The sequence below is a fragment of the Leopardus geoffroyi genome, chromosome C3, assembly GCF_018350155.1.
Source record: "Leopardus geoffroyi isolate Oge1 chromosome C3, O.geoffroyi_Oge1_pat1.0, whole genome shotgun sequence".
NCBI classification, from domain to species: Eukaryota; Metazoa; Chordata; class Mammalia; order Carnivora; family Felidae; genus Leopardus; species Leopardus geoffroyi.
Window position 1 is genome coordinate 2564590 of NC_059338.1, and position 26334 is coordinate 2590923.

Below are 26334 nucleotides of genomic sequence, written 5' to 3' on the forward strand. Positions count from 1 at the left end.
TGGGCATCAGCGTAGCCGCTCACACTGGAGAGTCCGTCAGGCGTTGCCCTGTGCAGGCGGGTGCCGCCGCAGCCCGGCCCTGTCCACACGGGCGCGCGCTCTCGGCCTCCTCCCCGGGAACCCTGCTCTGGGCTGGGCATGAGAGCCCCTAGATCAGTGAGCCCAGACACGGAACCAGCACCGATCTAGGGGACAGGAGTCAGGGTTTGGCACCAGCTCCTTCTCTCTCCAAATGTTTGGAGAGGCCACGTGCATTCTACCTGGCCACACGCAGAACAAAGGGGCCAGGAGAGGAGCTCAGGGTTGAGAGCAGGGCCGGGAACAGGACCCAGGAGCTGTCCGTCAGCCCCAACTTCTCCTGAAGAACGGTTTCCATCCAGCCCGAATGTATGGCTTCATTTTTCCTCTGCTCCGAGTGGCCCCCAGGAGTACAGTAAAATTGTAATTCAATCCACGACTGCCTTACCGCGTTTTTCTCTAGGAAAATATTCCAAATGTCTTTTCCCAAGCTTCGGGAATCCTTGGGGTTTGTCTGCTGATAAACTTCGGCACACAAGTAAAAAAGCTAGGAGGAGAGAGAAGGGGGCTGGAGTGGTGGTTCTCAGTGGCCCCCCTCCGTGGAGGAGTGATTTTGCCTCCAAGGGACAATAAGCGGGCAGTGCCTGGAGACACCTGTGACCCTTCCCTGGAGAGGTGCTGGGGCACCTGGTGGGCAGAGCCTAGTGGCGCAGCTGAGATGGGAAGATGCACAGGACGGCCCCCCAGCAAAAACTCCTACAGCTCAACGTCACCACGCTGGGGCGGAGAAACCCTGGCTTGGAGTCTCAGAACCCTCTGAGTTCTGCCCACCCGCTTGCAACACAGGCACCCTATCTGTGCATCCTCCACACTCGGCATTTTGCCTTGTGCTGGTCTGTATCTTGTGTTCTACGGGCCGGAGTCTCTGGGACACAGCATGTAGGCCCCACACACCGGTGCTCCTGGCCCCGAAGGCAAACAGTGCTCTGTGCCTCCTGAGGGACACGACACCGTCCCCTCGTGCCCATCCCCTTCCGAGCGGCTGAGCAGCAGGAGAGAAGCTGCTGAGGCCGCTGGCCCCGAGCCCTGTCCCAGGGCGCCCCTTCCCCATACAGCCCGCTGTCATCTTTGTCACCTTGCTCCTCCACTAAGCCTCCCTGTGGTAAGGTCTCGTGTCTGCAAGGCCAGGCTCTCACGTCCTCAGGGTTCACGACTCCAGGATGACCATCTCTTCCAAGCGGACCAAGAACGATGGTGGCTCCCCTGGCCTCCCTCTCCCCGCGCCTCCCTACGCTCCGGACGTGCTTGGCGGGGCACAGTCCCTCCCGCCTGACCCGCACCTTCTTCCCTATTTGCCTCTGTCCTCGAGCTGCCTGCCGGCGCCCACGGATTGGACTTACCAGCGGGCTGGGGTCCGCCTGAGAGAAGATGTACCGCAGGAAAACCCCCAGGTGGGCTGGCCGGGCCTTCAGCTTCTCGAGGTCCTGGAATATGACGTCACTCTGGAAGGCAGACGCACGGGCGTGGCTGCGGTGCGCAGAGGCAGGATACAGCAGCATGGCCTGAGGCCTCGCCCCACGTCCCCCGCCGCCTGGGTCTGCAAGCTTCGGCGCCCACCCTGTGCCCCTCACGGCCGGGGTGGGTCTAACGGCTTCTAGTCAACAGCAGCCAGTGCGACAATGACGAAAGCAGGGAGTCAGGGAACCGTTACCTCGTTGTTGAAATAACCCGGGTCACAGTCTTCCTCTGGGCCAATAATTAAAGGCTTTGGGCTTTGGTCTGTGCCCTGCGGAGAGAGTGCAGATGCAGGGAGGTCAGGGGACACGGATCCAGGCCCCACACCACATCTGTGTGGTGACGGCATGGCACCGGTGAGGAGGACCGTGTGTGTCTGGCGAGAGCGCTGGCATCTCCCCACCTCCCCTGGTCTCAGAGGGCAGACCACAGTCTCCAGCGACCGGAGTCAAGTTCCTCTGGGTGGGGAGGCCTGGGCATGTGCATGCGGAGACAGGAAGTGAGAGAAGGCGCTCTTCCTGTTTGCGAAAGACCCTGGGACGCAGTGCCAGCTCCTGCGGCCGCGGCCTGGGGCTCTGTTGGTCCCTTCGACGGCCATGTCCACGTCCAGCACGGCGCCCACGGTGGCCCGGTCTCCGTCACAGGACAGCTTGGAGCCATCTCTGCCTCCTTGAGCAGGATGGGACGGAGCTGACCGCTCCCCCAGCCGGCTCAAGGGTCTACGGCAGGCCTCCGCCACCTGCCTAAATTCCAGACTTCTGAGCATGGCGTTCTCCCCTTCCTCCTCACGCCTGTTTTACTAGAAGCCCAACCCCTAACTGGTGTGTGGTCCATGTCAGGTACAACGAGAGTTCATTCTGCACAGACGTGTCAGACGCTTCACTGGACAAGCTTTCTCCTGAATGTTCCATGAACTTCCAAAGCTTTTCTACCAATGTTTTCCACTGAATTCAATCTGCCTCATTTCCAGGCATTCCCCAACACAGGCCCTGCTCTGGAGCCCGTCTGGACCACTTACGCCCACTCTGCCCACTTTCTTCCAGGCCTAACATACCCTCCCACCCGACTCGCTCAAGGGGTTTTTCCTGACAGCGCCTTCCGAAAACTCACTCACCCTGCTCTCCTGCTATTTGCAGACTCTTCGCTCAGAATGACAGAGTCAAAGAACGTGAGACCCAGAAGGTACGTCAGAGATCAGCGTGGCGCTCACTGACAAATGAAAACGTGAGGCCCGGACAGACTGAACGCGGGGGCAGCTGCCTCTGTATTTCTCAGACACATCCTGGGCTGCCTCCTCTCCTGTAACACCCGGGTCTCTGCATCCCTCGGGGTCCAGGATCCCCAGGGATGGTGGATGGCCACTTCTGGGCCCTCGACAGCCCAGACCCTCGGCAAGCTTTCTGCGCTGAGCCCAGAGCCCTCTTCCCGGGTTTCCCCTCCTGGTTCTATTCTTGGGGGCAGCGCTTCCAAATCAGGTTTTCAGGACCCTGGGGCCACAGGACTTGTCCCGGGGTAGGGGGGACACTGACGGGCGCAGGTCCCGGGGGAGCTGAGCTTTTACCTGTTTGTGGTACCAGGGTGCCAAATAAGAATAAGATTTTGTGTAAGAAAAGGGATTTTGCTGCAGAAAGAGAAAACTGAGGAGTAGTGTTCTGGAGAAAGACTGCACAAATCTATCTGTTGCTGTACACAGACAGCTGTCTGTCCCTCGGGCGTCCCTTCCCTTCCCTGCACACGTATTCACTGTCTTCACACAGCCCAAGACAGCGTTCAAACATCCACTCAAGCCACGTTCATCCTTCCGTCTTGTTCTCTAGGCAAAAGTCTATCAGGAAGCAGGTGTGGCCAGAGGGGTCCAGGCCACGCACTGGAATGTGGTTCTGAAGGAGGGGAGGTGGGGAGGGAGAGCCGCAGGGGGCTCTGGACCCCTCACCTGGTCGCTGGCGCCGGGCACTGGTGCGTCCGAGCCCTGCCGCCGATGGTGCTGGGCCACCCTGGCCACGATCACAGGGGAGGTTCGGGGACTATCCAGCCCAGGGTCTGACAGTGCCGAGTTCCGATTCTTCAGCACCTAGAGGAACAGAGAGCCCATCCAGAAACTCACGCTCCGCTCGTGTGGTGAGGCCCATGCCCGGTGGCGCACGCGCACTCCCCAGTGCTTCCTCTGCGCCCGCCACGACTCTGGGCCCGCGTTAGGCGCACCGGGCTCGATGCTCACAACCGTCCTTTGAGGCAGATACTACCACTCCTCCCGCTTCTCACGTAAGGAAATCAAGACTCGGGAAGGTCATGAGATTTGCCGAAGGTCGGGACCCAGCCACGGGTATTCCCTGGAGTCAACCCAGCCCACAGCCTTCCTCTCTAAGCCAGGTCGCCTCTCTGACACCCGGCCCTCAGGATACCTGGAACGCATCCTGGGTCCTGTAAGGACATGCTAATACAATTCCAACTATTACTTAGAATTACGGTGTAAGTGTGTTAATTAACCTGGCTAAGCAGGTATCTTACAGACATCATGATTACTTCTTCCGTTCACTTGCACTTTCAGCTTGCAAGTTTATATCTGCAATTTACATATGCAAATAGAGAACAGCTGGGAGGTAACGCTAGGCCAGAACCCGAAAGTCTTCTGACTGCTGCAGAAAAGATGAGTTGTTCAAGGACAGTGAGGTCTGTGAGAGAGAGAGGGGCCGCCGCTCTGCCTCGGCCGGCTCGGGGTGTCCACCTGAGAGGGAGACCCGCGTGTGCGGTCAGGCCGCGGTTTTCACGGATGGGCTCAGCTCCCTCACGCCCAGAGGCTCCCCACACGTCGTCCGCCTTCCTCCGCCGATTCTTTACAGAACGGAAGGCGGCTCCGACAGCCCCGCACGCAGGGCGCACGCGCAGCCCCTTCCGTGCCCAGAGCACAGCGACGAGAACCCTTGGAGCCGGGAGCGCACACAGACGGCAGGACCTGTGGGTGCCCGGAGAGCGGACGCCGACGGTGGTTTCAGACGCGGCTGGCCCCCTGTGGGCACTCACCTCGCCGAGGGAGGGGAAGCGCTCTGCCCCAGAGTCCAAGCCGCCGTCCCCCTCCTGGGAATCCAGAGAGAGCCGGCCTGGGAAGGAGACAGATGACACGGAAGGTGGCACCGTGGCCTGGGGGGCCCGTGGGCAGGGTAGGGGGGCGAAGTGCCACCTTCCCTCCTTTCCGGGTTTCCCTCAGGTCAGATGCTCTACGCCCGGCTCTCACCCACCAGTGTGCCTGTGCCCGGGCCACGTCAGTCCCGGAATGAGACTCTGCTGTGCCAGATCACCGAGCGTCTTGCCCCCAACCCCAGTGTGGCCTCCCAAGGGCCTGACTGCTGTCGTCACAGTTCCTCTCTGGTCCGCAGCCGTCGGTGCTGCGGTCACACACTCCCGTCTACCGACTGAGCAGCCCCCGCTGCCCCGTGCGTGGATGTCGCTTTCTCTCCCTATGCTTGTGCCCGGAGCAGGGCCTCCAGTCAGTCTTTCCTGAACCTGCCCCGGGGGAGGGGACAGTGAGTAAGGAACCCGGACCAGAGTATGGAGAGCTGGGCCGACTTACCTTCTGACGACCTCTGGCCGGTGTCACCGTACAGGGACAGCAGGTCCTAAAAAACAGAGGTGCCGAGGGTGGCAAGTTCTGCAAGCCTCTCTCCTACTTGTTCCCTCCTCCAGCCACCCCTTCCCTCATCTCCGCAGACAGTATCTGCTGCAGTGAGCGGCTGCTTCTGATTTGTTGCCTTAAAAATGCCCAGACTGGGGAGCCATTGCATTGTGGGTAGTAGGGAGGATGGTGGAAAGGGAGAAATTCTTCAAACCCACGGATCTGCCACCCCGGACCTCAAAGCACCTACTGCCTCGGTTGGGCTGGACGCAGAAGGAGCTTCCCGCCAGGAAAGCTGGTGACTGAGGGCAGCGGAGGAGGGCTGGCCTCTAACTGCCGCTGACCGACAGACAGGACGGGGCTGGGGGGTGGGACTATGGTGATAGAGCTCGGCTGCTCGGGAAGCCCGCCCTTCTAGATCTCGTCTAGGCTTTCGGGAAGCCCGAGGCAGGGACAGCTCTCTACCATAACTGAGGAGCCCAGAGACCTCACGTGACGTGCCCAAGCTATGCAGCAGGAAAACGGGACGCCGGGGCTGGCGACCCGACCCACCACCCCGCAGAGCACACGGGTGTGGACAGCGGCAGGGGCACGCTTCTCTCCCACAATACTGCCCCGCTCCAGCAGGCCCTGCTGTGACCTCCGTTCCACAGACAAAGACACCGAGCCTCCTGGGAAGTACGGAGCCTGCCCAAGTCTTACAGAAGGCGAGCACAGAACCTGAGCTCCTACCAGCCATGCGACACTGACTGTCCTTCAGAAGACACAACGGTTCAAATTTGACTAGCCTGCGGTTCCCAGACATTTTGATCTGGATGCTCTAAAGAAGAAAGAAGGTCATCCTCCAACGAGTTCTACCAGCTTTGGCAAAACTATCCTTGGAGATCTTAAAGTTTCTGGCGGGTTCCTTCTTATTTACCCAAAGAGTTAAGGCCTGATGGAGATTCAGACGGATGCTAATAACAAAGCCCTTGACTAGGACAGGTAAGGACACTCCTCTCTGGAAACTCCGTTTACACAAAACGGTCAGCGCTGTGGGTCCCTCACTTGGGCTGACGTGCAAAGTGCTGGGACAGGGGCTGAAAGGAGCCTCCAGATGTGCGCCGTGTGAGATCGCTCAGGGACAGCCGTCAGCTCCAAGGACAGCACTGGGGAGCAGGTGACAGGGAGACTGAAGCCAAGGGCCCGACTTAGTTCGTGCGTGTTTCCTTCTGCCGCAGGCTCATCGGGGGCAGGAAGGGGCCCTTTGGCGCTAAAGAAAGAATTGCTGCCCTCCGTTCCCTGTAAAGTCCTGGACGCTTACTGGTCAGCCCCGGGTCCTGCACAGCTCCAGAAGCCCATCCGGGCTCTCCGCGCTCTGCCCCCGGCCGCCTGTGCAGCACCCGCCTGGAGCCCAGCCTGCGTCACTCACCGCCGAGCCACCCGTCTCCTGCTGGATCTTCCGCTGTAACTGAGTGACGCGCCTCCGGGCACCCTCCATCTGTTCTTCCAGCGGGCTGGCGGGGTTCCGGCTGTACACCTCGCAGATCCGCTGGGGACGGGCGAGGGTGACGGGGGAAGGCAGAAGGTGGTTAGTGGAGGACAGACAACTCACGGGGGCAGGGAACGGGGAGTCACCCCACAACAAAGAGAAGAGATGGGAGCTCTCTGCCTTCGGGAGACGCACGTTAGGAGGAGGGAGAGGTGTGGAGGCGGTGAGGGCACAGGCGATGCTGGAGAGGGACGGCAGGAAGGCCCGGGCAGTCTCTCCCTCTCCTGCTCCAGGGGCGGATGCACAGCGTCCCCGTGGAGCAGCCGGATGTGCGTGCCCGGCTGGACGCTCACCCGGTGCGCTTACAGCCTGGGCTGTGCGCTCGGGGAGGCTGGACTTGAACTCTGCCACCCGTGCTCACTAGCTGCATAGACCCGCAAGCTGGACCGGGTCCTCGCGGATAAAACGGGGACAGGTGGGAGACCTGAACGCCATCGCGTCCATGAGGACTCAGCGGGAGCAGCTACTGTAATTTCACTCCGGAAGGAAGTGTTGGCTCGCAATTAAACAAGACGGTGGGTGCACACGTTCTCGAAGCTCATCTGAGGCCCCCCTGCCACCTGCCAACCGCATTTTACAACCCCCCACTTCTCGTTCCATCCCGTCCGAGCCGCCCAGCACACGACATCACATCCCGGGCCCGGCCCTTGGAGAAGCCCTGCTTCCAGCTCCCCGGACTCTGCTGAGACGCTGCTCATGCCCTCGGGCTCCCCGCCAGTCGCTCCTTCCCCCCATCCTGCGAGCACACGAGCCCTTCCGTCAGTTATGACTACCCTCAGCCCTTTCGTCCTCCATCCATGGACACATCTCCAGACACGGGTCCACCCTCGGGGCCAGACCCTGCTGCCCGCAAATGATCTGACTGCTACTCCTCCAAGGAGCCCGATGACCCAAGGCCAAAGCCAGAGGCCTGGCCCCAGCCGTCACCTCTCCAGCGCCCCCTCCTCGGACAGCCGCCCCGGTGCCCCCCACCCTCCCTCACAGCTGCCCGCAGCCTCGCCTGGTCTCCGCCCCGCCTTGCGTGCCAGCCATGCCAGTGCAGGACACGCATGTGCAGGGACACGTGGCGTGGCCCTGGCCTTTAAGGAACTTAGTCCCGCAGGGAGGAGGACAGCTAATTGAAATCTGAATGTAACAGCAACCATAGCAGCGATGTTACGGGCGGGTGGGTGTGCGGTAAGAGCACCGGAGCATCACGTTCTATCCCTGCGCGCTCTCCTCCTCTGGCCCCGGCACCCTGGGTGACACCACCCGGTCCCCACTTTCAACTACCAGCTCGGGCTGAGGACGCCTGAACCTCTGTCCCAACCCTGCCCTCTCCCTTGAGGCTCAACCCTGTCACGTCCACCGGCCGGGTCCACAGCCTTTTTATCTGAACGTTGCACGGTCAACCGAAGCTGACCTTCATTTCCTGCCCCTGGACCCGCCCCACTCCTCTGCCTCTGAGATGTCCCCGTGGCTCCCGTGGCCTTCTGGTGTGTCCACGCACGGAACACGCATCTCCGTGGAGACTGCCGGTCTGGAGGTGTGATCATTCCCCTGTTCAAAACCCTGACCAATCCCACGGTCTTCAGAATAAACCCCAAGCTCAGACGGGATTCTAGGCCCAAAGTACGTTCCAGAGTGAAACAGACCGAACCCAAACTCAAGGGCCACCTCAGGAAGCCTGCTCTGATTACGGCATGATTATTCCTTCTTTTGGGCTTCTGTGCCCTCAAAAACCATTGTAAAAACTGTTGACACGTGATTCACGTAAGGTAACCCTCACCGTTTTAAAGTGCCCAATTCAGTGGCCTGGAGCGCCTTCGCAGAGCATACAAGCCGCCGTGTAATTCCCGAACGCGGCTACCACCCAACAGGACGGCGGTCACTCTCAACTTCTCCCCTCCTCCACCCCCGAAACCACTAATTTACTTTCTCTCTTTACAGACTTCCCTATTTGGGACTTGCACGTAAATGTCATCCTACAGCCTGTGGCCTTCTGTGCCTGGCTCTCTCACGAGCAACACGTGTTCGGGGTCCCCGTGCTGTGCAGCGTGTGTCCGACCTTGTTATGGCCGAGAGCCATCCCACTGTACGGACAGACCACCTCCGTTTACCAACAACTTTTGGCTTGCTTCCGCTTTGGGGCCGTTATGACCAATGGTATGAAGAACGTTCACGTACAGGTTTCTGCCTGGATGTGTGTTTTCAGTCCTCTCGGGTTGTACCCGGGAGGGGAATCGATGCATCTGTGATCCTCTGCGCTTAGGATCTGGAAGAATTGCCAAGCCGTTTTCCACGGCGGCTGTGCACCTGCACATCCCCCCCCGCAATGGTGGGAACAGATGAGGATAACGAGCACGCAGACAAAATACACGGGCTACTGCCACCAACAACTGTTACTTTCTGTCATTCTGGCTCTAACCACCCTAAAGGGTGCGGAGCAGTGCTGTAGGGCTTTGATCGCATCAGCCTAACGACTGATGACGTGGAGCATCTTTTCACGAGCTTATTGGCCATCTCTACGTTTTCTTTACTGACTGTCTATTCAAATCTTTGGCCAACTTTTAAAGGCGCTCACGTTGTCTTTTTTCCTATTAAGTTTTGAGAGTCCTTTACACAGTCTGGTATATATGAGTTGCGAGTATTTTCTCCATTCTGCGGGCTGTCTTTTTACTTTCCTGACAGTGTTCTTTGATGCACGAAGGTTCTGAATTTGGATGAAGTTCAATTTATTTTATTTTATATTTTTCGCTGTTTCTACTTCTGGTGTCTTACCTAAGAAAACGTCGCCTAATCCAAGGTCACGAAGACTCGTACCTATGTTTTCTTTTTAAGTTTTATTTATTTTGAGAGGAGTGGGGTAGTGAGCATATGTGCGAGATGGAGGAGGGGCAGAGAGAGAGGGGAGAGAGAGAGAGAGAGACAGAGAGAGAGAGAGAGAGAGAGAGAGAGAGAGAGAGAGAGAGAGAGAATCCCAAGCAGTCTCCATGCTGTCGGCACAGAGCCCAGTGTGGGGTTCAATCCCATGAACCCTGAGATCACGACCTGAGCTGAAGTCAGATGCTTAACTGACTGGGCCGCCCAGGCGCCCCGAGAGTTTTGCAGTTTCAAAAAATAGTTTTAGTTCTTACATGTGAGTCTTTGAGCGGTTTGGAATGAATTCTGGGAATCGTGTGAGGTACGGGTCCATGTCCGTTCTCTGCGTGCGGACGGCCAGGTGGCCCAGCACTGGTTGTGGACTCTGTCCACTAAATGGTCTTGGCATCTGTCAAAAACCAACTGACTGTATTCGTACGGTTTAATTTCTGGACTGTGACTTCTCTTCTCCTGACGTGTAGGCCCGTCCTGATCACTGCGTGACACGAACACACTGAAGTACCTCTACGTATTACAACGTGGGGGAAGCTGTACCTCCCTTCATCCGCCGACCCCCTGCCAGAGTACAAGCGCCACGAGGAAAGAGCATCTCTCATTTGTCTCTGTGCCGACATCGCTGTGCTCCACCCCGCCACGCAGATTCCATGCCCGCTGAACCCAGGAGTGCGTCTTCACGTGTGCGTGCCTCTGGCTGACGCGGTCCGTTCACCGCGGTCCCTCCGCACGGGTTCCGCCCACAGAAGTCCCTCTTGGAGGCCTCTCTCTGGTGTCCCTGCATCTCCTGTCATTCACCAACTGCTCTCTACCGTGTCCCCTACCAACTGGCCCATCGTGCTACGAATCTCCTCTGTTAGCACAGTCACGTCGACGGCAAGAAGCACCTCATCTTTTGGTCTCTGAACGCTGCCCAACAACAAGGCTTTCCGTGCAGCGAACGCTCACGGCAACGCGAACCGAAACGGAGGGGCCGGGCCAGGACCTGGCTGCCCGCCACAGTGAGAGCGCATCACCCCCGCCCCCGCCTGAACCTCACTCTGCACCCCTCCCACCGACGGGGCCCCCACCCGCCCCGCCTCCCTCCCCAGAGAGCCCGAGGCCTTGCTCAGTTCTGGTGCTCCCTGGCCGTGCTCTCCTCGCCTGTCACCTGCTGGCGCGGGGCCTGCGGATCTACTATTCCGACCTGACCAGGTGCTCTGGTCCCTCTTCCCCTTCTCGGCCGGGCTGCGCAGTCACGAATCCCACGGCCCACGAGGTCCAGCTGGTAGGTAGGGTTTGGCCGTGACGGGCTGCGCGCCCGGAGTGAGGTCGTGCACTTGGCTGCGGGTTTCACTACGGCCGCGGCCAGTCGCCCTGAGCAGGGGCCTTACCTGTAACTCCTTTTCCTCCTGCTTCAGCATATTCCGAAGGATCTGGGTGGCATGTTTTTGGAATTCGGGATCCTGGGAACGGAGCATAGGACAGGTGAGGGCTGGGAACAGCCCCGCGGCTTAATTCTCCTCTACCTGCTGATTTCTCAGGCGAGAAAAGCCACCACAGCAGCCTGGGCTGCGCGGGCATGGGAGTGACACTCAGCCCCTCACTTCCCTCAGGGCTTCTACTGCGGAGTTTCCTAGAAGCCTTGGCCGTAACCACCTCTGCTGTCCAACGGCTCCCAAGTCTCCTGGGACTTCTGCTCTGCCTTCCTCCCCACTGGAGGTCCCGTCCCGTCTCCCAACTACGCCCTCTCCGTCCTCTTAGCTCCTGTCCCGGGTCCGCCCCCTCCTGGTGTCTGTCCTTTCCCAATTCTCTGCCTACAGCAGGGCTCCATGTCCCCCCTCCTTCCCAGTGTGTTCCACAGTCTTGCAGCAACGGCTGGGGGTGCGGGGGAGCTGTGGAGCTGTGGAGCAGGGCCCTTGAGGGCCTCCTCGGGGTCTCCCCCATTTAGGAGGCACGAGCCCACTGCTGTCTGGAAAGACCATGTGTTTGCGTGGAAGGGGGACACTAAGGATGTAGTGGCCGCTTTCTTGCAGCCAGCCTCTCTCTGCTCTGCTTTCTGACACGCTTCACGGATCTCTGGCTTGTCTTCTCACCAGAACACTGAGCTACAACCTGCTTTCCTCCCCACGGATGGCAGCTGAGGAGGGGAGCTCACCTGCAGTGGTTTGGGCCCCGTGATGTGCTGTGGAGGGGGCGGAGGCGGAGGCGGAGGAGGCGGTGGGACCGTGGGGGCGACTCGGGGGGCTCCGGCTGGGGCTGGGTCCTGCTGCAGCCCAGAGACGCTGACGGATGAGGGGGAAGAGCCCAGGAGGGTCAGTGCAACGTAGGCACCAGCTGGAGGAAGACAGACAAGGAGAGGCTTGCTCGCGGCACATTGCTCTGGATGGCAGACGCTCAAGCTACAGAGGGGTCCTCCTTCTCCTTGCGTGGAGCTTAAAATTCTGCAGATAAAATTCTCTGCACTTTAACGCCCTGTCATCCCTAATCCCAGCTCACTGGCCCTGCGTTCCTTCCCTTCCTTCACGTGGAACGCTCAACCACAGTCCCAGCGGCCACCTGTCCAGCTCTCGTGACATTCAGTCAAGCCCCTGGCACACAGGAGGCACGTGGAAGCTAGCCTCCTACCCCCTTGGCCCACCCACCAACTCTTTCCTGAAATCTGTTGCTTCTGTTTCATTACCTGGGCAGGCCTGGCTGTTGTGTCTTCCTGGCTACAAACAGGATGTTTCTGCTTCCCTCCCCCCCAGATAGGAAACCAATGAGAAAGGCTGTCTGTCTGTGGGGGGACAGGCAGTGAATGGTACTGGAGGGGCCCGATATGGATATGATCCACATGGGCGTGTAGGGAGACAAGAGGCCACTGTCTGCACGTGCGGTGACCACAGGGAACGGGGGCAGGCCCAGCGGATCAGGATTAAAGACGTGACCCCGGGGGCGCCTGGGTGGCGCAGTCGGTTAAGCGTCCGACTTCAGCCAGGTCACGATCTCGCGGTCCATGAGTTCGAGCCCCGCGTCGGGCTCTGGGCTGATGGCTCAGAGCCTGGAGCCTGTTTCCGATTCTGTGTCTCCCTCTCTCTCTGCCCCTCCCCCGTTCATGCTCTGTCTCTCTCTATCCCAAAAATAAATAAACGTTGAAAAAAAAAAAAAAAAAAAAAAAGACGTGACCCCGGCTGCCTCTGTCACATACAAAGGAGGCTCCGGGTCAAGGGGCCTGCCCCCACAGCCCACCTGCTCCCCTACTTGCTGTGCTCGGCTCTCTCCAACTCACATTTGATAAGCTTTACCACCTCCAGGTGGGAGCTGTTGGTCACCATGGTGCCGTTCACCTGTTGGGGGACAGATGCTATTAAGTAACCAGATGGATGCACAGAATCCTTCTCAAGTTCGCAATGTCACTCCTTCAAAGCCATTTTCCAGTGCTCTCCAGACACCTCCGGTCACTTGTTTGCTCTGTTCTCATCTGCCGTACGTTCTGTCCTCCCAGCCAGTCTGTGAGGATCCAGGGATGAGACCTGCAGCTTCATCTGTTATTTCTGGTAGGTTCCATACCAGCTACCTGCCCGCACTCCTGTCACCTGCCCCAGCCTGTGTCCTCCTCACGAGAGGACCGAGGGATCTCCTCGTCTAGGATCTCCTGAGCACGTCTAGGACTCTGTGCTGGGTGGACAGGGCGGGCAGGTGACAGCAGGTGGCAGCTGGCCAGGACCTCAGGTCAGTGCAGCGTGGGGACGGAATCCTAAGGCACTGGGCCCCTCGCTGGCCTCAGCCTCTCCGTCTTAACTGTATTTTTGTTGTTTGTTAAATGAATGGAAAGATAAAACCCATCCCAGAAGCTCGGTTGCTTAGAGTCAAGAAGGGCCGAGGATGGGGCTCCTAGAGGCTGCCCCTGCTGCCAGGCGCACCCCGGCTCCTCTCGTGGCACCACCCCCAACCCGGGGGCCCCCGGTGGCAGCGAGGCTGGGGGGTGCAGGTGCCAGACAGAAGGGGAGGGGCACTCACTTTGATGATCCGGTCGCCTTCTTTGACACCAGCTCTCATGGCTGCCCCTCCTGTAGGGAGACGACCTGGTCAGCAGAGCCCGGCCACCCTCCCCAGAGGTCACTGACCCTGCCCTGCGGTCCCTCCGACTTGTCTTCTCAGCCCCTTGTGTCAGGACCTCAAATGCCGGGGGTGCCTCTTGTCCTGCTCCAGTGACCAGACTTCCAGCGGCCAGACCACGGGGCTGGAGAGGCAGGCCGGGCTCCGGGGAGTGGGCGTGCGCTTTATTCGAATGTGTCTGGATGTCCTAGACCAGTAAGAGCTACTTCCTATGATCCAGTGGGAAGGATGGGTTTACCGTATCAACTGTACTGTTAGCATAATGATAGTTATTAACAGGAATATGGACAAAAGAATAAAAACGAGGTTTCAAAGCGTCCTTCTGAAGCCGTGAAGGGTTCAGGGGTATCCTGGGGTTCGTATCAATAAAGATGGTCATGGTCACTCACTGTCAAAATTTGTTTCGGGCTATTTAGTTCCTCCCTTTAAAATGGGCCACATTAAGAGCTTCTGATTGAGACTTACTGAGACGCTGCCCCTTGGCCAGAGGCTGCACTGGCTGTGACTGCCGTATGGTTTTCCATGACTCAGTCCTGGTCCGATTTACATCCAGGAAGCATAAGAAACACGAAAGCTGAGGCTAGCTAACGAGCGGCATAAAGACTGTTTTCGTGAATCTGCCCCAGATGATCATTCAATCTGTGAGCTGCACTCATCTGATCAAAACAAAACTCCCACAAAGCACACATAGATGTTTCTGGTCTAAAAAGAGATTCTACAGCGCTGACTACGTCCCAGTTTGGCTCTTCAATACGGGACTCAAGACTACGCCCTCGTCTCCAGCGTGCTATTTACGGAAGAGGACTCGAAAGGAGCGTGAAATGCTCTACCCTGTGTCTGGAAACCAAAGGTGGGAAAGAAAGTATGAAACACACGTGGTGATTTCTAGTAACTTAGCGATTCGGAAAAAAACCCGTCTCCAGAGTAAAGGAACTGGGGAAGCTCTCGAGACTCAGTGAGCATGAGTCACTGGGGGATGTGTTCAAGGGCATGACCCCTGGCCCCCTGTGGCCGTGGGCTCAGGATGAGGATGGCAGCCATCCTGGGGTCCGGGTGACTCTGATGTCGCCAGGGCACCAACCACACTCGGAGAAACTGAACTAGAGAAGCCTAAGGTCAGGGAGAGACCGTAACAACCACTTTGTTACTCCCGAGAGGTCAACGCTGATGCCAATGTAGGCTCTCCTTGTCTCCTGCCCCAAGCGCACACACACGTGTGCAGAGACACCCGTGCGCACACACACGGACAGACACACCCCTTAACTCAGGGCTCCCTGGCAAGCCACCCCTCCGCCCTTGTCTCTCTGGGTCCGACTCTGCTTGGGCCTCAGGGCAGGGACATGGAAGAGGGCTGAGCTGCCCCCGAGGGACCCCCGTGCTATTTGCGTGGGGCAGGCTGCACAAGTGAAGGACGAGCCTTTTGTCCCCACCAGCTCCGTCTCCCCTGTCCAGTAGCAGGGACAACACGGAAGCAGAGAACAGAAGTATCTCTTCAGAGCTCTGTCCTCGGACAGGAAAACAAGCCCCACAGACACAAGTTAACTCCCAAACATCTGAGCTGCAATTATTTATATCCTTGTGTGATCTACAGACCTCATTTTGGTCATGAATTTGAAATTCTCTTTTCACTTTTCCCATAAACAAATCCCAACTATTTCCTCAAAATTACTTAAAGTCTATTTTTCTTCCCACTTTGCAATGTACTTAGTGTGAAATGCTAGCCTGCTCATGGGCACACCTTGTCTTACTGTACTTTGCAGGCAGTGGGTTTTACAAATGAGCGGGAGCGGCGCCTGGGTGGCTCAGTCGGTTAAGCGTCCGACCTCGGCTCAGGTCACGATCTCGCGGTCCGTGAGTTCGAGCCCCGCGTCGGGCTCTGTGCTGACAGCTCGGAGCCTGGAGCCCGCTTCGGATTCTGTGTCTCCCTCTCTCTCTGCCCCTCCCCCACTCATGTTCTGTCTCTCTCTGTCTCAAAAATAAATAAAAACATTAAAAAAAAACTTAAACAAATGAAAGGTTTGCGGGAACCAGCGTCGAGCAAGTCTGTCAGTGCCATTTTTCCAGCAGCGTTTGCTCACCTCCTGTCTCAGTGCCACATTTTGGTGATTCTCACAATATCTAAAACTTTTCTGTTATTATATTTTTATGGTGATCTGTGACGAGTGATCTTTTTTAGGTTAAAAAAACTTATTTACATTAATCTATATTTTTATTCTTGAGGGAAAGAGAGAGCGTGTGCGCGTGCGAGAGAGCGTGTGTGTCCGCACCCAGGGGAGAGAGGCAGAGGTAGAGGGAGAGAGAGAATCCTAAGCAGGATCCAGGATCCATGCTCAGTGCAGAGCCCGATGCGGGGCTTGATCCCACAACCATGGGATCATGACCTGAGCCGAAATCAGGAGTCAGACGCTCAACCGAATGAGCCACCCAGGTGCGCCGGCGACGAGTGACGTTTGGTGTTACTGCTGTGATGGTGTGGGGGCACCACGAGCGGTGTCCTGTAAGACGGTGAACTTGACAGATGCTCCGCCGACGGCCGTGCCCCGTCTCTCTCCCTTCCTCAGCTGCCCTGTTCCCTGAGACACGGCAGCAGTGACATTAGGCCGATCACGGACCCTACAACGGCGCTAAGTGTGCAGTGAAGGGCAGAGTCTCGCGCCCGTCGCTTGAAATCGGAAGCTGGCGGCGATTCGGCTCAGGGGGGAAGGCGCGTCCAAAGCCCAGATACACTGAACGCTTAGGCCTCCCGCACCTGACGCTTGGCCAAGTTGTGAACGCAAGGGAAGGTTCCTGAAGGAAATGAGAAGTGCTGTTCCAGGGAACACGCGGATGACGAGAAAGCTAAACGGCCTTACTGCCGATGCGGAGAAAGTCTGAGTGGTCCGGACGGAGCATCACACGCACCACGTCCCCGGTCCAGAGCCCGGTCCAGAGCAAGGCCCGCACCGTCTTCGTTCTGCAGAGGCCGAGCGAGGGCAGGAGGCCGCACGGGCGCGGCGAGATGCTGGCTGAGGCCGGTCCGTGAGGTCTCGGGAAAGAAGCCGCCTGCGCGACACAGAAGCGCAGGGAGAAGCATCCGGGGCCGATGCAGAAGCCGCGGCAAGTTCTCCGGAGGATCCAGCTGAGAGAATTCACCCGGGTGGCCACGCTCACCAACAGATCCTCAGTGTGGACCAGACAGTCTCATGTTGGAAGGGGACGCCGTCCAGGACTCTCGTGGCCAGACGGGACAAGTCAGGGCCCGGTTCCCAAGCTTCGGAGGACAGGCCGACTCTTGTCAGGGGCTAACGCGGCTGGTGACTGTAAGCTGAAGCTCCTTGACCTTTCCCAAATTCCTAGGGCCCGTAAGAATCACGCTAAACCTACTCTGTCTGTGCTCTAGAAATGGAACAACAAAGCCTGGAAGACAGTACATCTGTTTACAACATGGGTTACTGAATATCTTATGTCCCCCGTTGAGACCTGCTGTGCAGAAAAAAAAAAAAAAAAAGATTTCTTTCAAAATATTACTGCTCCAGGGAGCCTGGGTGGCTCAGTCAGTTAACCATCCAACTTCAGCTCAGGTCATGATCTCGCAGTCCGTGGGTTTGAGCCCTACGTTGGGCTCTGTGCTAACAGCTCAGAGCCTAGAGCCTGCTTCGGATTCTGTCTCCCTCTGTCGCCCCTCCTCCACTCATGCTCTGTCTCTGTTTCTCAAAAATGAATAAATGTTAAAAAAACAAACAAACAGGGGTGCCTGGGTGGCTTGGTTGGTTAAGCGTCTGACTTCGGCTCAGGTCATGATCTCGCGGTCCGTGAGTTGGAGCCCCACATCAGGCCCTGTGGCTGACAGCTCAGAGCCTGGAGCCTGCTTTGGATTCTGGGTTTCCCTCTCTCTCTGCCCCTCCCGTGTATGCATGTGCGCGCGCGTTCTCTCTCTCTCTCTCTCTCTCTCCCAAAAATGAACATTAAAGAATTTAAAAAACAAACAAAATATTACTGCTCCTTGACCATGACCCGGGCACCCAAGAGCTCTGATGGACAACGAGACGAGTGGTGTTGTCATGCCTGCGGATACAACACCCGTTCTGCAGCTCACGTGTCAAGGAATCATTTCGACTTTCGAGTCTTATTATCTGACAAATGCATTTTGTAGGGCTGTGGCTGCCATAGATAATGATTCTGCTGATGGATCTGGACAAAGCAAATTGAAAACCTTCTGGAAGGATTCATCATTCTAGATGCCACTTGGCCCATTCACGGTTCGTGGGAAGAGGTCAAAACATCAACATTCACAGGAACCGGAAGAGGCAGCCTTCACGGACTGACTCGGAGGGTTCAAGACTTCCGCGCAGGCAGAAGGGCAGTGTGGCCTGAGGACGGGGCTGAATGGCTGCAGCCTCAGGATAAAACCCGAGCGGACGAGGAGGTGCTTGCTGGGGAGGAGCGGGGCAAGTGGTTTCCTGAGACGGAACCCACTCCTGGTGAGAATGCCGTGAAGACTGTTGAAATGACGATAAAGGACTGAGAATATCCCATCAGTGTGGTTGCTAAAGGAGCAGCAGGGGTGGAGAGGATGGACTCCAATTTTGAAAGTTGTGCTGTGAGCAAAATGCTCCCAAACAGCAGCGCCCGTGACAGAGAGACACTCCTAGAAGGAAGAGTCGCTTGATGTGGCAAGCGTCATCGTCTTATCTCAGGAAATCGCCACAGCCCCCCCAGGCTTCGGGGGCCACCACCCCGGCCAGCTAGCAGCCACCAACATCGAGGCAGACCCCCCGGCAGAGACTGTGGCTCGCTCATTAGCAGGAACACCCCACAACGAGGTGTTTTGAACGAAGGCGCGCGTGTTGTTTTCTCAGACGTGACGCCACCGCACTCTGAGACCACGGTACGGTGAGAGCGCGACTTTCACGCGCGCGGAGACACCAAATCGTCGCTCTGAGCCGCTTTACTGCGACGCCTGCTTCGGTGGCGGTCAGGGGCCGAGCCCGTACCTGTCAAGCCTTAGACTCTCCACGTCACCTGCGCCACCCCCGCGGCCACACTGAAGTTCACCCCCCAGGGACACTGGTTTACACACGTCCCCGCTCCCACGTCCTTCCCGCTTGTCAGCTCCGGCCCGGGTCGCTTACCAGCACGGCTCTACCTGGCAGGCGACACGGCTTCCAGGTGCTGGCGGCTCTTCCAGTCGCAACTGGCGGCTCGACCGACCTGCCTACGTGCCCTCCCATTTCTCTGGCCCTTTACTACTTAACGTCGGCCGCCCCGGCACCCGCACCCGCCCGGGCCGGCACGCTGTCCCAAACTGTAGGGTGCTGCAGGTGGCACAGAGACGGGGGTCTCCGACCCCACACGGCACCTTCTGACCCGGTAAGAGGGCCTCCCTCGGGTGGCAACCTGGCATCTGCCCGACAGCCCGAGGGCCACCCTGCCGTTCTTACCCTTCCCAAAGGGGAAGCGGGCACGCAACGTGACCCCTACGAGTTCTGTCTGGCGCACGGCACTGCCGAGACGGCCCCGGACGGCCCCGGGGACCAGGTCGTAGTAATTCACGCACGCCCAGCACTCCCCACACCTCCAGGGAGCGCCCACGCCCGTCCTCTAATCACGCGGCAGGTCACGCACCGCGGGCAGCGGGACGCAGCACTCACCGGGCCGCACGGACTGCACCAGGACGATACGATCCCCGCTGACGGTGAAGCCGAAGCCATGCTGGTCCTTTTGGATGATGACACAGCGCTGAACAAGACCTGATGAGGGTGACAGACAGAGAAGGATCATCAGGAGCCACCACCGACCAGGAAAGCCCCAGGTCGTCCTCCCGCAGAAAGCCTTTCCAGACTAACCGACTCCCCAGACTTTTCCTGAGCAAAACTAGGGCGATGACACGACGGCCTCCTGCGCCCCGTGTAAGTCGCCCTTCTCCAGTCACTGAGGCATCGGTCTCTTTAGGTCTGTCGGGTGAGGCTGGCCAGAGAGGGTCAGGACAGGGAGGCAGCCCTGTGACTGAGGCCCGAGTGAGGTGTCTGCTGGGAAATCCCGCCTGGCGAGGGCGGCGGGTGGCGGCTCACGGGGGGCGACCCGGGGCGGGCCCCTTGCCAGACCCGGGGAAGGGTGCAGGGAAAGAGAAAGCCCGTTCTTCTCACACACACGCCTGCCCCCAGAATGTGGAGGAAAAGAAAGGCAGCCACGACTGCCGAGTGCCCCCGTCCCTGCAGGTGCGCACTGGACCCCACACCCTGCACGCTGCACCCCAGACATCGCGCCCCGGATCCGTGGACTGCACACCGCACTGGATGCCACGCACCGAGCACCGAGCTCGCGTGCCGACCCGGGCCCCGTCCCACAACGGCCAGCGCAGGAACCCTGGAGTTAAACCCAGCTGGTTTCGGGCCTGCCTCTGGCCCCTCCGAGCCTATGCACTTGGCAAGTGTCTGAAGCCCTCTGTGCCTCGGCCCCCTGCCCTGTGAGCAGGGACAACATCCCCCCTTCCATGGCTGGTGTACGGACAGAGGAGACAAGTCGTATAAACGGCAAACTGCCGAGCCCGACGGGAAGGCTGCTTTGCCCCCCGGGGAAGGCACCCCTTCTGTGTCTGCGTGTTAGCGCCCCAAGGTTACCTGCTGTGTCAGAGGCGTCAGAGGCGTCAGAGGGCTGGCGGAGGTGGGAAGAAGGCCTGCGTCCGGGCGCCGGGTCTCCCAAAGACAGGCTACTTAACCTGCAGGGCAAGGAGAGCAGCGGTGAGCCGGGCGGGGAGGGACCAGCCTGCAGCTCTGTTAGAAGGGGCCCGAGTCTTGGGTGAAGAGAGGCCACCCCTCTCAGCCTGTAACCGGCTCAATCTGGTGGGAGATCAGCCGGGTCTACACCACCGGCAACACCACCTATGTGAGATCCTGGGCCGCGGGGCAAGCACGGTCTCCCTGATACCCAGCAAGGCGCGAAGGGCAAGAGCCCTTCCTGGAGTCGGGAGACAAAGAAAGAGTGGCGGGAGCAGACTGCGCACAGACACACACGCTTGGTGGCTCTTACCAGGCGGCAATGGGGCTGACGGAACAGAACGAAGCAGCAGGGAGATGGATGCAAGAAAAAGACAGGAGAAAACAAAAGCTGGTTAGTGTCAGGCGGCAACTGGCAAAGGACAGGGAGACCGGAGGGCGAGACGGCGGGGCATCAGAACCAGCCGGCAGAGGACGGCGGCCGGTGCAGCAGAGAGCCTCCCCACCTCGGGCTTTGTCTCGTCCCCTCTAGACGGGCACCTCCAGGCGGGGAACTGGGACTAACCTGGGCATACGCTTCTCTGGAAGGGAGAGGGAGAGCAATGGCCAAGCCTCTGAAAACGCCCCTTTTCCTGGAGTCTGGCCGGTCCGGTGGTAGAAATCCGGCCCACACCGAGCCCCTGCCTGCAGCCAGCCCGAGGCGCCCCGCTCGGCAAAGGTTAAGTGAGACCCTAACACCTCAAGGTACCGAGATCACCAAACCCGATCTTCTCTTCAACAGCAGGACAAGTTCAATGGCTGCCAAGCCTCTCCCGCTCAGGAGAGCGTACCTGCTGCCCCTCTGAGGGGGTCTCCCGTGTGTCTACGGCAAGTGACCAGGCAGAAGGTCATTAATGGAGGCGCTGTGCGCAGTGGCAGAACATGCCCTTGGTGTAAATGTTTACATGGTGGCTGGTTGAGTAAACCACAGTGTGACGGTGAAAGTATGCTGGCAGGGTGCTCAGCTGCGTGTGACGGGAAGGCCCTTGACGGAAAGGAATGGCCTCCAGGATGTGTTGAGTGAAAACAGCAAGGTGCAGGATTACGAGCCCAGGGAAAAGTGGGCAAAAGAACAGGGGGGGGGGGGAGGAGTATTTCTTTGTGTGCGTTTACATGCTCGTTCACGTACGCACAAAGGATCTAAGACACCTTTGGGAGGGTACAAAAGAAACACACACTGGCTGCCTCTGAGGAAGGAGACTGCGTGTCTGGGGCACGGGGCTGGTGCTAGAAACTCATATTCTCGATTGCAGCCTTTAGGTTCTGGATCCCGCGAAGGAGCCAGCTCTTCAAGTGATATATATGACACGACAAAATAACTTTCAAAGTTAAAAGACGGGAGTCTTCTTCTCCCCTCATCCTGGCGCCCCTCCTCCCTGGACAGGTGAGACTGCTTTTTACTGGCTGATCTTTGGATCAGAGAGAGGAGGACGCCAAGGGAGAGGAGAGCGTGGGGCCCAGGAGCGCGTGATGCGGGAATGGAGGACGAGAGACAAGGAAGAACAAGACATAAACGAGACAAGACACGGGAGACGGTCGGTTCAAGAAAAGCCGCAATCGCGCTGAGAAGGGCCGCGGAGTGGAAACTGCCCACAGTGCACTAGTCATCTTGCTGAAATGCAAATCCGCCCATGTCATTTTGCTGCCGGGAACCTCCCAGAGCTTCCGTATGGTGCGTGGGGCGGGGGGAAGGCTGTGCTGCCTGAGCTGGGCCGCGGCCGAGTGGGACGTACTGCCGGATCCCCCCACGGCCCCCGGGGCCCCCCACGGCCCCCGGGGCCCACCACCCAGGCGGGACTCGGCAGGCGCGCCACCTTATTCTCCACCTCTGCTCTTTGCCACCGGCCCTTCACCTGCTCTGGTTTCTGGCCCCTGCCTTTGCCCGTACCGCGCCTGCTCCCCAGATGTCCCTCCCGCCGCACAGCTCGTGACCGCATCTGCGAGCCAGACGAGAGCGTGCGCTGCCGGCAGCTCCGGCTTCTGGCTGTCTTCAAATCACCCGCCTCCAATCTCTGCCCACCCCCACCCCTCCACCCACGCCGGGCACCCAGCTTAGCTCAGCACTCAGTAAGTGGTCTAGAATCCACGGATGATGACCACACTTGCTGCGGTCATCATTCTGCAACGTTATGTATGTCACGCTGCCCCCCCCCCCCCCCCCCGGAACGTGCACAGTGCCGTGTGGCAATGAGATCTCGGGCCCTAGAGCCCAGACCCGTACTACCCGACGTAACAGCTACAAGCGTCTATTTGAATTCACATCTGAAATAGAATGTAAGTTTCTCAGCTGGCCCAGCCACATTTCCATTGCTTCCTAGCTAGCTACAGTGGCTCGTGGTTACCACACTCACTGGGCCTGACAGCACGAGGCATTTCCATCGCTGCGGAAAGCTCTCCTGGATGGCACGGCGCTGCTCCGGGCACCGTGCGAGGCGCTGGGTACAGACGGAGGAGGAGCACACACGCGGGGGTGACAGCTCCGTGCTGGCCCCCTCAGAGAGGGGTCCTCAGGACAGACCTTAATTTAAAGGTCTTTTATTCCAGCCGCTCATCTGCTGTCTGCAGTCGGATCCGCACACCCCACCCCTGGGCTACCAAGGACGGGCCTGAACCCCTCCTCCTCGCCACCTCGGGAGAAAGCCCGTTTTCTGCTGGGACGGCCGGGGCCTCCTCCTGGCCTCGTGCAGTCTGGCCCACGCCTGTATGGAAGCCTGGCAGGGACGGGAACTCGGAACCTGGTTTGCTTTGCACTCGAGCCGGGCCGTGCGCTGTCGTGCGTCACGAAAGGCATGCGGAGCGGTGGCCCGTGGACCTGGCTGCGGAGGACGTCAGGGGCGTGGACGAGAATCACTTCAGCAACAGATGCGAACGGCCCTTTCTCTTTGAGAGCTTCGAGGAGGAAAAACTACCCCGGAACTGGACAGGAAGACACATCGGCAGATCAGGTGGGCGGAAACAATGCGCGGGCTGCTTGGTCGGCGGGGGCTTGAGCCCGAGCAGAGTTTGGAGGGAGCCCTTGGGAAGGTTAAAATCCGAGAGACAAGGGAAGAGGGAGAAGTAAAGAGCGTACTCAGCCGTCAGAAAAGGAGAAGGGATTTTAACGGCAGGGCTCCCCTCTCATTCATGCCGTTCCCGCCAAGTCTGGCAGCAGAGATCAGATGTGAATCGGCCTAAACCTGAAGGGAGAAGGCCTGGGAGAGTGCAGACCCCCCCCCTCCGAACACGTGGCTCGCTAAACGGCAGCCGCGAGACAGGAGGTCTGGCCCAGCTTCCCAGTAGGGCCCCACCACTGAGCCCCCTGCCCAGTGCAGCCGACGGTGTTTCCAGACCCGCTCCCTGCTTCCCGCCCCCACTGACCGTGTGGCTTCTGGCCTTGGGTCTGGGTGGCTGGAAAAGCCCAGATTCACCGTGTGGACCAGCCTTCCCCGGCACGGCCCGCCCTGGGCCCCGGATCGGGACCTGAGATTCCCTCCTCACACCTGACAACCAGACACGTGTGAGGCCGCCTGGAGCTGAAGGGCCTTCCACCGAGGGGACCCAAACACCGTGGCCCCGTGACGGCACCGCCCTCTGCCCCTGCTCCTCGAGGCTCTGGTCAAGGGGCATGGACCCCACGGTGCTCTCCCTGGCCATGGCAGCCTGCGTATCTTTTACGCCAAGATTGTATTCTGAAACATTTCAAACGTGTGTTGAGGTTGAGGGGAGCAGCACGATGAGTGCCTGTAGGCCTCCATCTAGACTCCCCAGTCAACATTCGTCACGCTTGCTTTATTTTCCCAAGGTTACACACTTTTTCCCTATTTCAAAGTAGCAGACAGCGTGACACTTGATCCCGAAGTACGTCAGCATAACCCCCCAAGACCTTCGACTTCTCCTGGACAACCACAGTGACCTCAGCACCCAAGGAGCTCACCGTAGATACAACAGGATTACCTCACATGTACTCCGCGCTCAAACCCAACTGTCGTATGGCTCTTCCACATGGCTGCTTTCCCACGGCCTGCGACCGGGGTCCAGCCGCAGATCGCAGATCGCATTTACTCAGTCTCCTCGGGATTCGTCTGATCCAGAACGCCCACCCACCCCGGTCCCTCCGAACCCTGAGGTGTAAGAGCTCAGGCCAGTCGTCTTATCGATCGGCCTGCAGAGGACTCGGCTGTCTCCTCATGATTAGATTCAGATTAAGCCTCTTAAAAGAGTATCATGTAAGTGGTTACGCCAGGTTTGGTTACTTGGGTCAGGTGCGCTCCGGGGAGTCGGCAGTGGTAAAAACATGTTTCCCACTTGAATCGGCGGGCAAGCTGGGGTGATACCTGAGCCAGAGGACCACCCTTTTCTCCCAGCAGCCCCTCCCCAGCGGCCTCACCCTCCACGGGGGCTCCTTGCTTGGACCGCATGCTGCACTGTAGCCGTAGAAAGGCCATCCACTGATTCCGCCTCTCCTTCCACATCCACTAGCGGGCAGTCTCCTGTAAAGGAGGCAGTCTTTCCCTTTCCTGGAGCGGCGCCACGAATTCATGAATTTCTTCCCTAATGCAATGCATTATAGTCCATTATCATCACTTTTTTTTAATGTTCTTTTTTTTTAAGTTTATTTTTTTTTCTGGGAATCTCTATGCCCAACGTGGGGCTCGAACTCATGACCCCAAGATCAAGAGTCACGTGCTCACTGACTGAGCCAGCCAGGCACCCCTTTCATCATCACTTTTTTTTTAATTTTTTTTTTTCAACGTTTATTTATTTTTGGGACAGAGAGAGACAGAGCATGAACGGGGGAGGGGCAGAGAGAGAGGGAGACACAGAATCGGAAACAGGCTCCAGGCTCTGAGCCATCAGCCCAGAGCCCGACGCGGGGCTCGAACTCACGGACCGCGAGATCGTGACCTGGCTGAAGTCGGACGCTTTACCGACTGCGCCACCCAGGCACCCCTCATCATCACTTTTTAGAAACTCTCGGAGCTGTCCCCATCTGGCTGGGGGGAGACCTTGTTCCTTTACAGTGTCACCGTCTGTCTTCGAGCACATCCTTGCCTTCTGGCACAAGACCTTCCCGGCTCACTGCCTACCTTCCCTGAGCCAGGCCTAGGATCAAACACTCCTGTAAGGACCCCTGGTTCCTTTCAGTGGGAGTCACACTTAGAGACAGGATCGGGGGGGGGGGCCAGGGCAGCAAGTATTTATGCAGAAAGTGTGAGTCCACACTGACATCTCCAGTTTGACTCCGACACTAGCGGGTCCTTCCTCTCCCGGAGTGAGAACCGGTTCCCACGTGAGAGGGTTGCTGGGGTGAACGCACCAACATGTCTATTCAGTCAGCCCAGGGTGTCCCTGCAGCTCTGTCCCCACATCGCGTTGCATCAGAGGCGCACAGTCAGGACCGTGCGCGGAAGCTGCTTTCTGATGTTATCGGCCTGAAATGCATCCAGGCCTCTTTTCATACTTGTACTTAACTTGGGGGGTTTCCTTTCCTCAGTATTTATCTAACTTTACGTTTTGAACCTGTTCAGCACTTACATGGTCGAGAACGCAAGATGCCACCTTACAAAAGGTCCCTCCAGAGCCGCCCCTGCCGCGTCCTGACCCTGCAGGGAAGCTTTCCCACCGGTCTCTGGCTTCCTCTCTGGCCTCGTCTTGGGAAGCTAAGGAAATGCACACTGCTCCGTCCCGGTCTGCAGAGACCTTCCACGTCCCTCCCCTTCTCTCTGCCCTGCCGGCCACACCCTGATGCCGAGGCGCCCTCGGCCTTCCCTCCGACACTACTCCCGTCATCGGGTGTCAGTCCTGGCCGGGCTTTCCGGAACGCTCCCCCCTACCCCGGCGGTCTGCCCCCCTCCACCCGCAGCAGCACCAGGCGCAGAAGAGGCGCTCTGCAAATCGACGCCGAAACCGTCCCCCCGCCCCCCGTGCGCAATGAAGCGCGGACACGCGTGGAGACTGTCCCGACAACAAAATCCGAAACTGCCCACTTACCCCTCCTGTTGGCCTATGGG

General features: G+C 58.5%; 1 protein-coding gene across 11 annotated transcripts in view; it reads right to left on the bottom strand.

Moving 5' to 3' along the window:
- ARHGEF11 (Rho guanine nucleotide exchange factor 11) overlaps nucleotides 1–26334 on the bottom strand; it is an 87991-nt gene that overhangs the window by 22694 nt on the left and 38963 nt on the right. For 9 of the 11 annotated variants that reach the window (XM_045454601.1, XM_045454600.1, XM_045454596.1 and 6 more), the window contains exons 2-15: nucleotides 20619–20633; nucleotides 20210–20307; nucleotides 19241–19339; nucleotides 13512–13561; nucleotides 12781–12838; nucleotides 11668–11846; nucleotides 10904–10975; nucleotides 6555–6674; nucleotides 5102–5147; nucleotides 4555–4631; nucleotides 3467–3604; nucleotides 1730–1804; nucleotides 1419–1520; nucleotides 467–565 (exon numbers count right to left, since the gene is read on the bottom strand). In XM_045454601.1, the coding sequence (XP_045310557.1) occupies nucleotides 467–565; nucleotides 1419–1520; nucleotides 1730–1804; nucleotides 3467–3604; nucleotides 4555–4631; nucleotides 5102–5147; nucleotides 6555–6674; nucleotides 10904–10975; nucleotides 11668–11846; nucleotides 12781–12838; nucleotides 13512–13561; nucleotides 19241–19339; nucleotides 20210–20307; nucleotides 20619–20633 (1228 nt within the window). The remainder of the gene's footprint in view (nucleotides 1–466; nucleotides 566–1418; nucleotides 1521–1729; nucleotides 1805–3466; nucleotides 3605–4554; nucleotides 4632–5101; nucleotides 5148–6554; nucleotides 6675–10903; nucleotides 10976–11667; nucleotides 11847–12780; nucleotides 12839–13511; nucleotides 13562–19240; nucleotides 19340–20209; nucleotides 20308–20618; nucleotides 20634–26334) is intronic. The other 2 variants (XM_045454598.1, XM_045454597.1) reach the window with 1 other exon arrangement.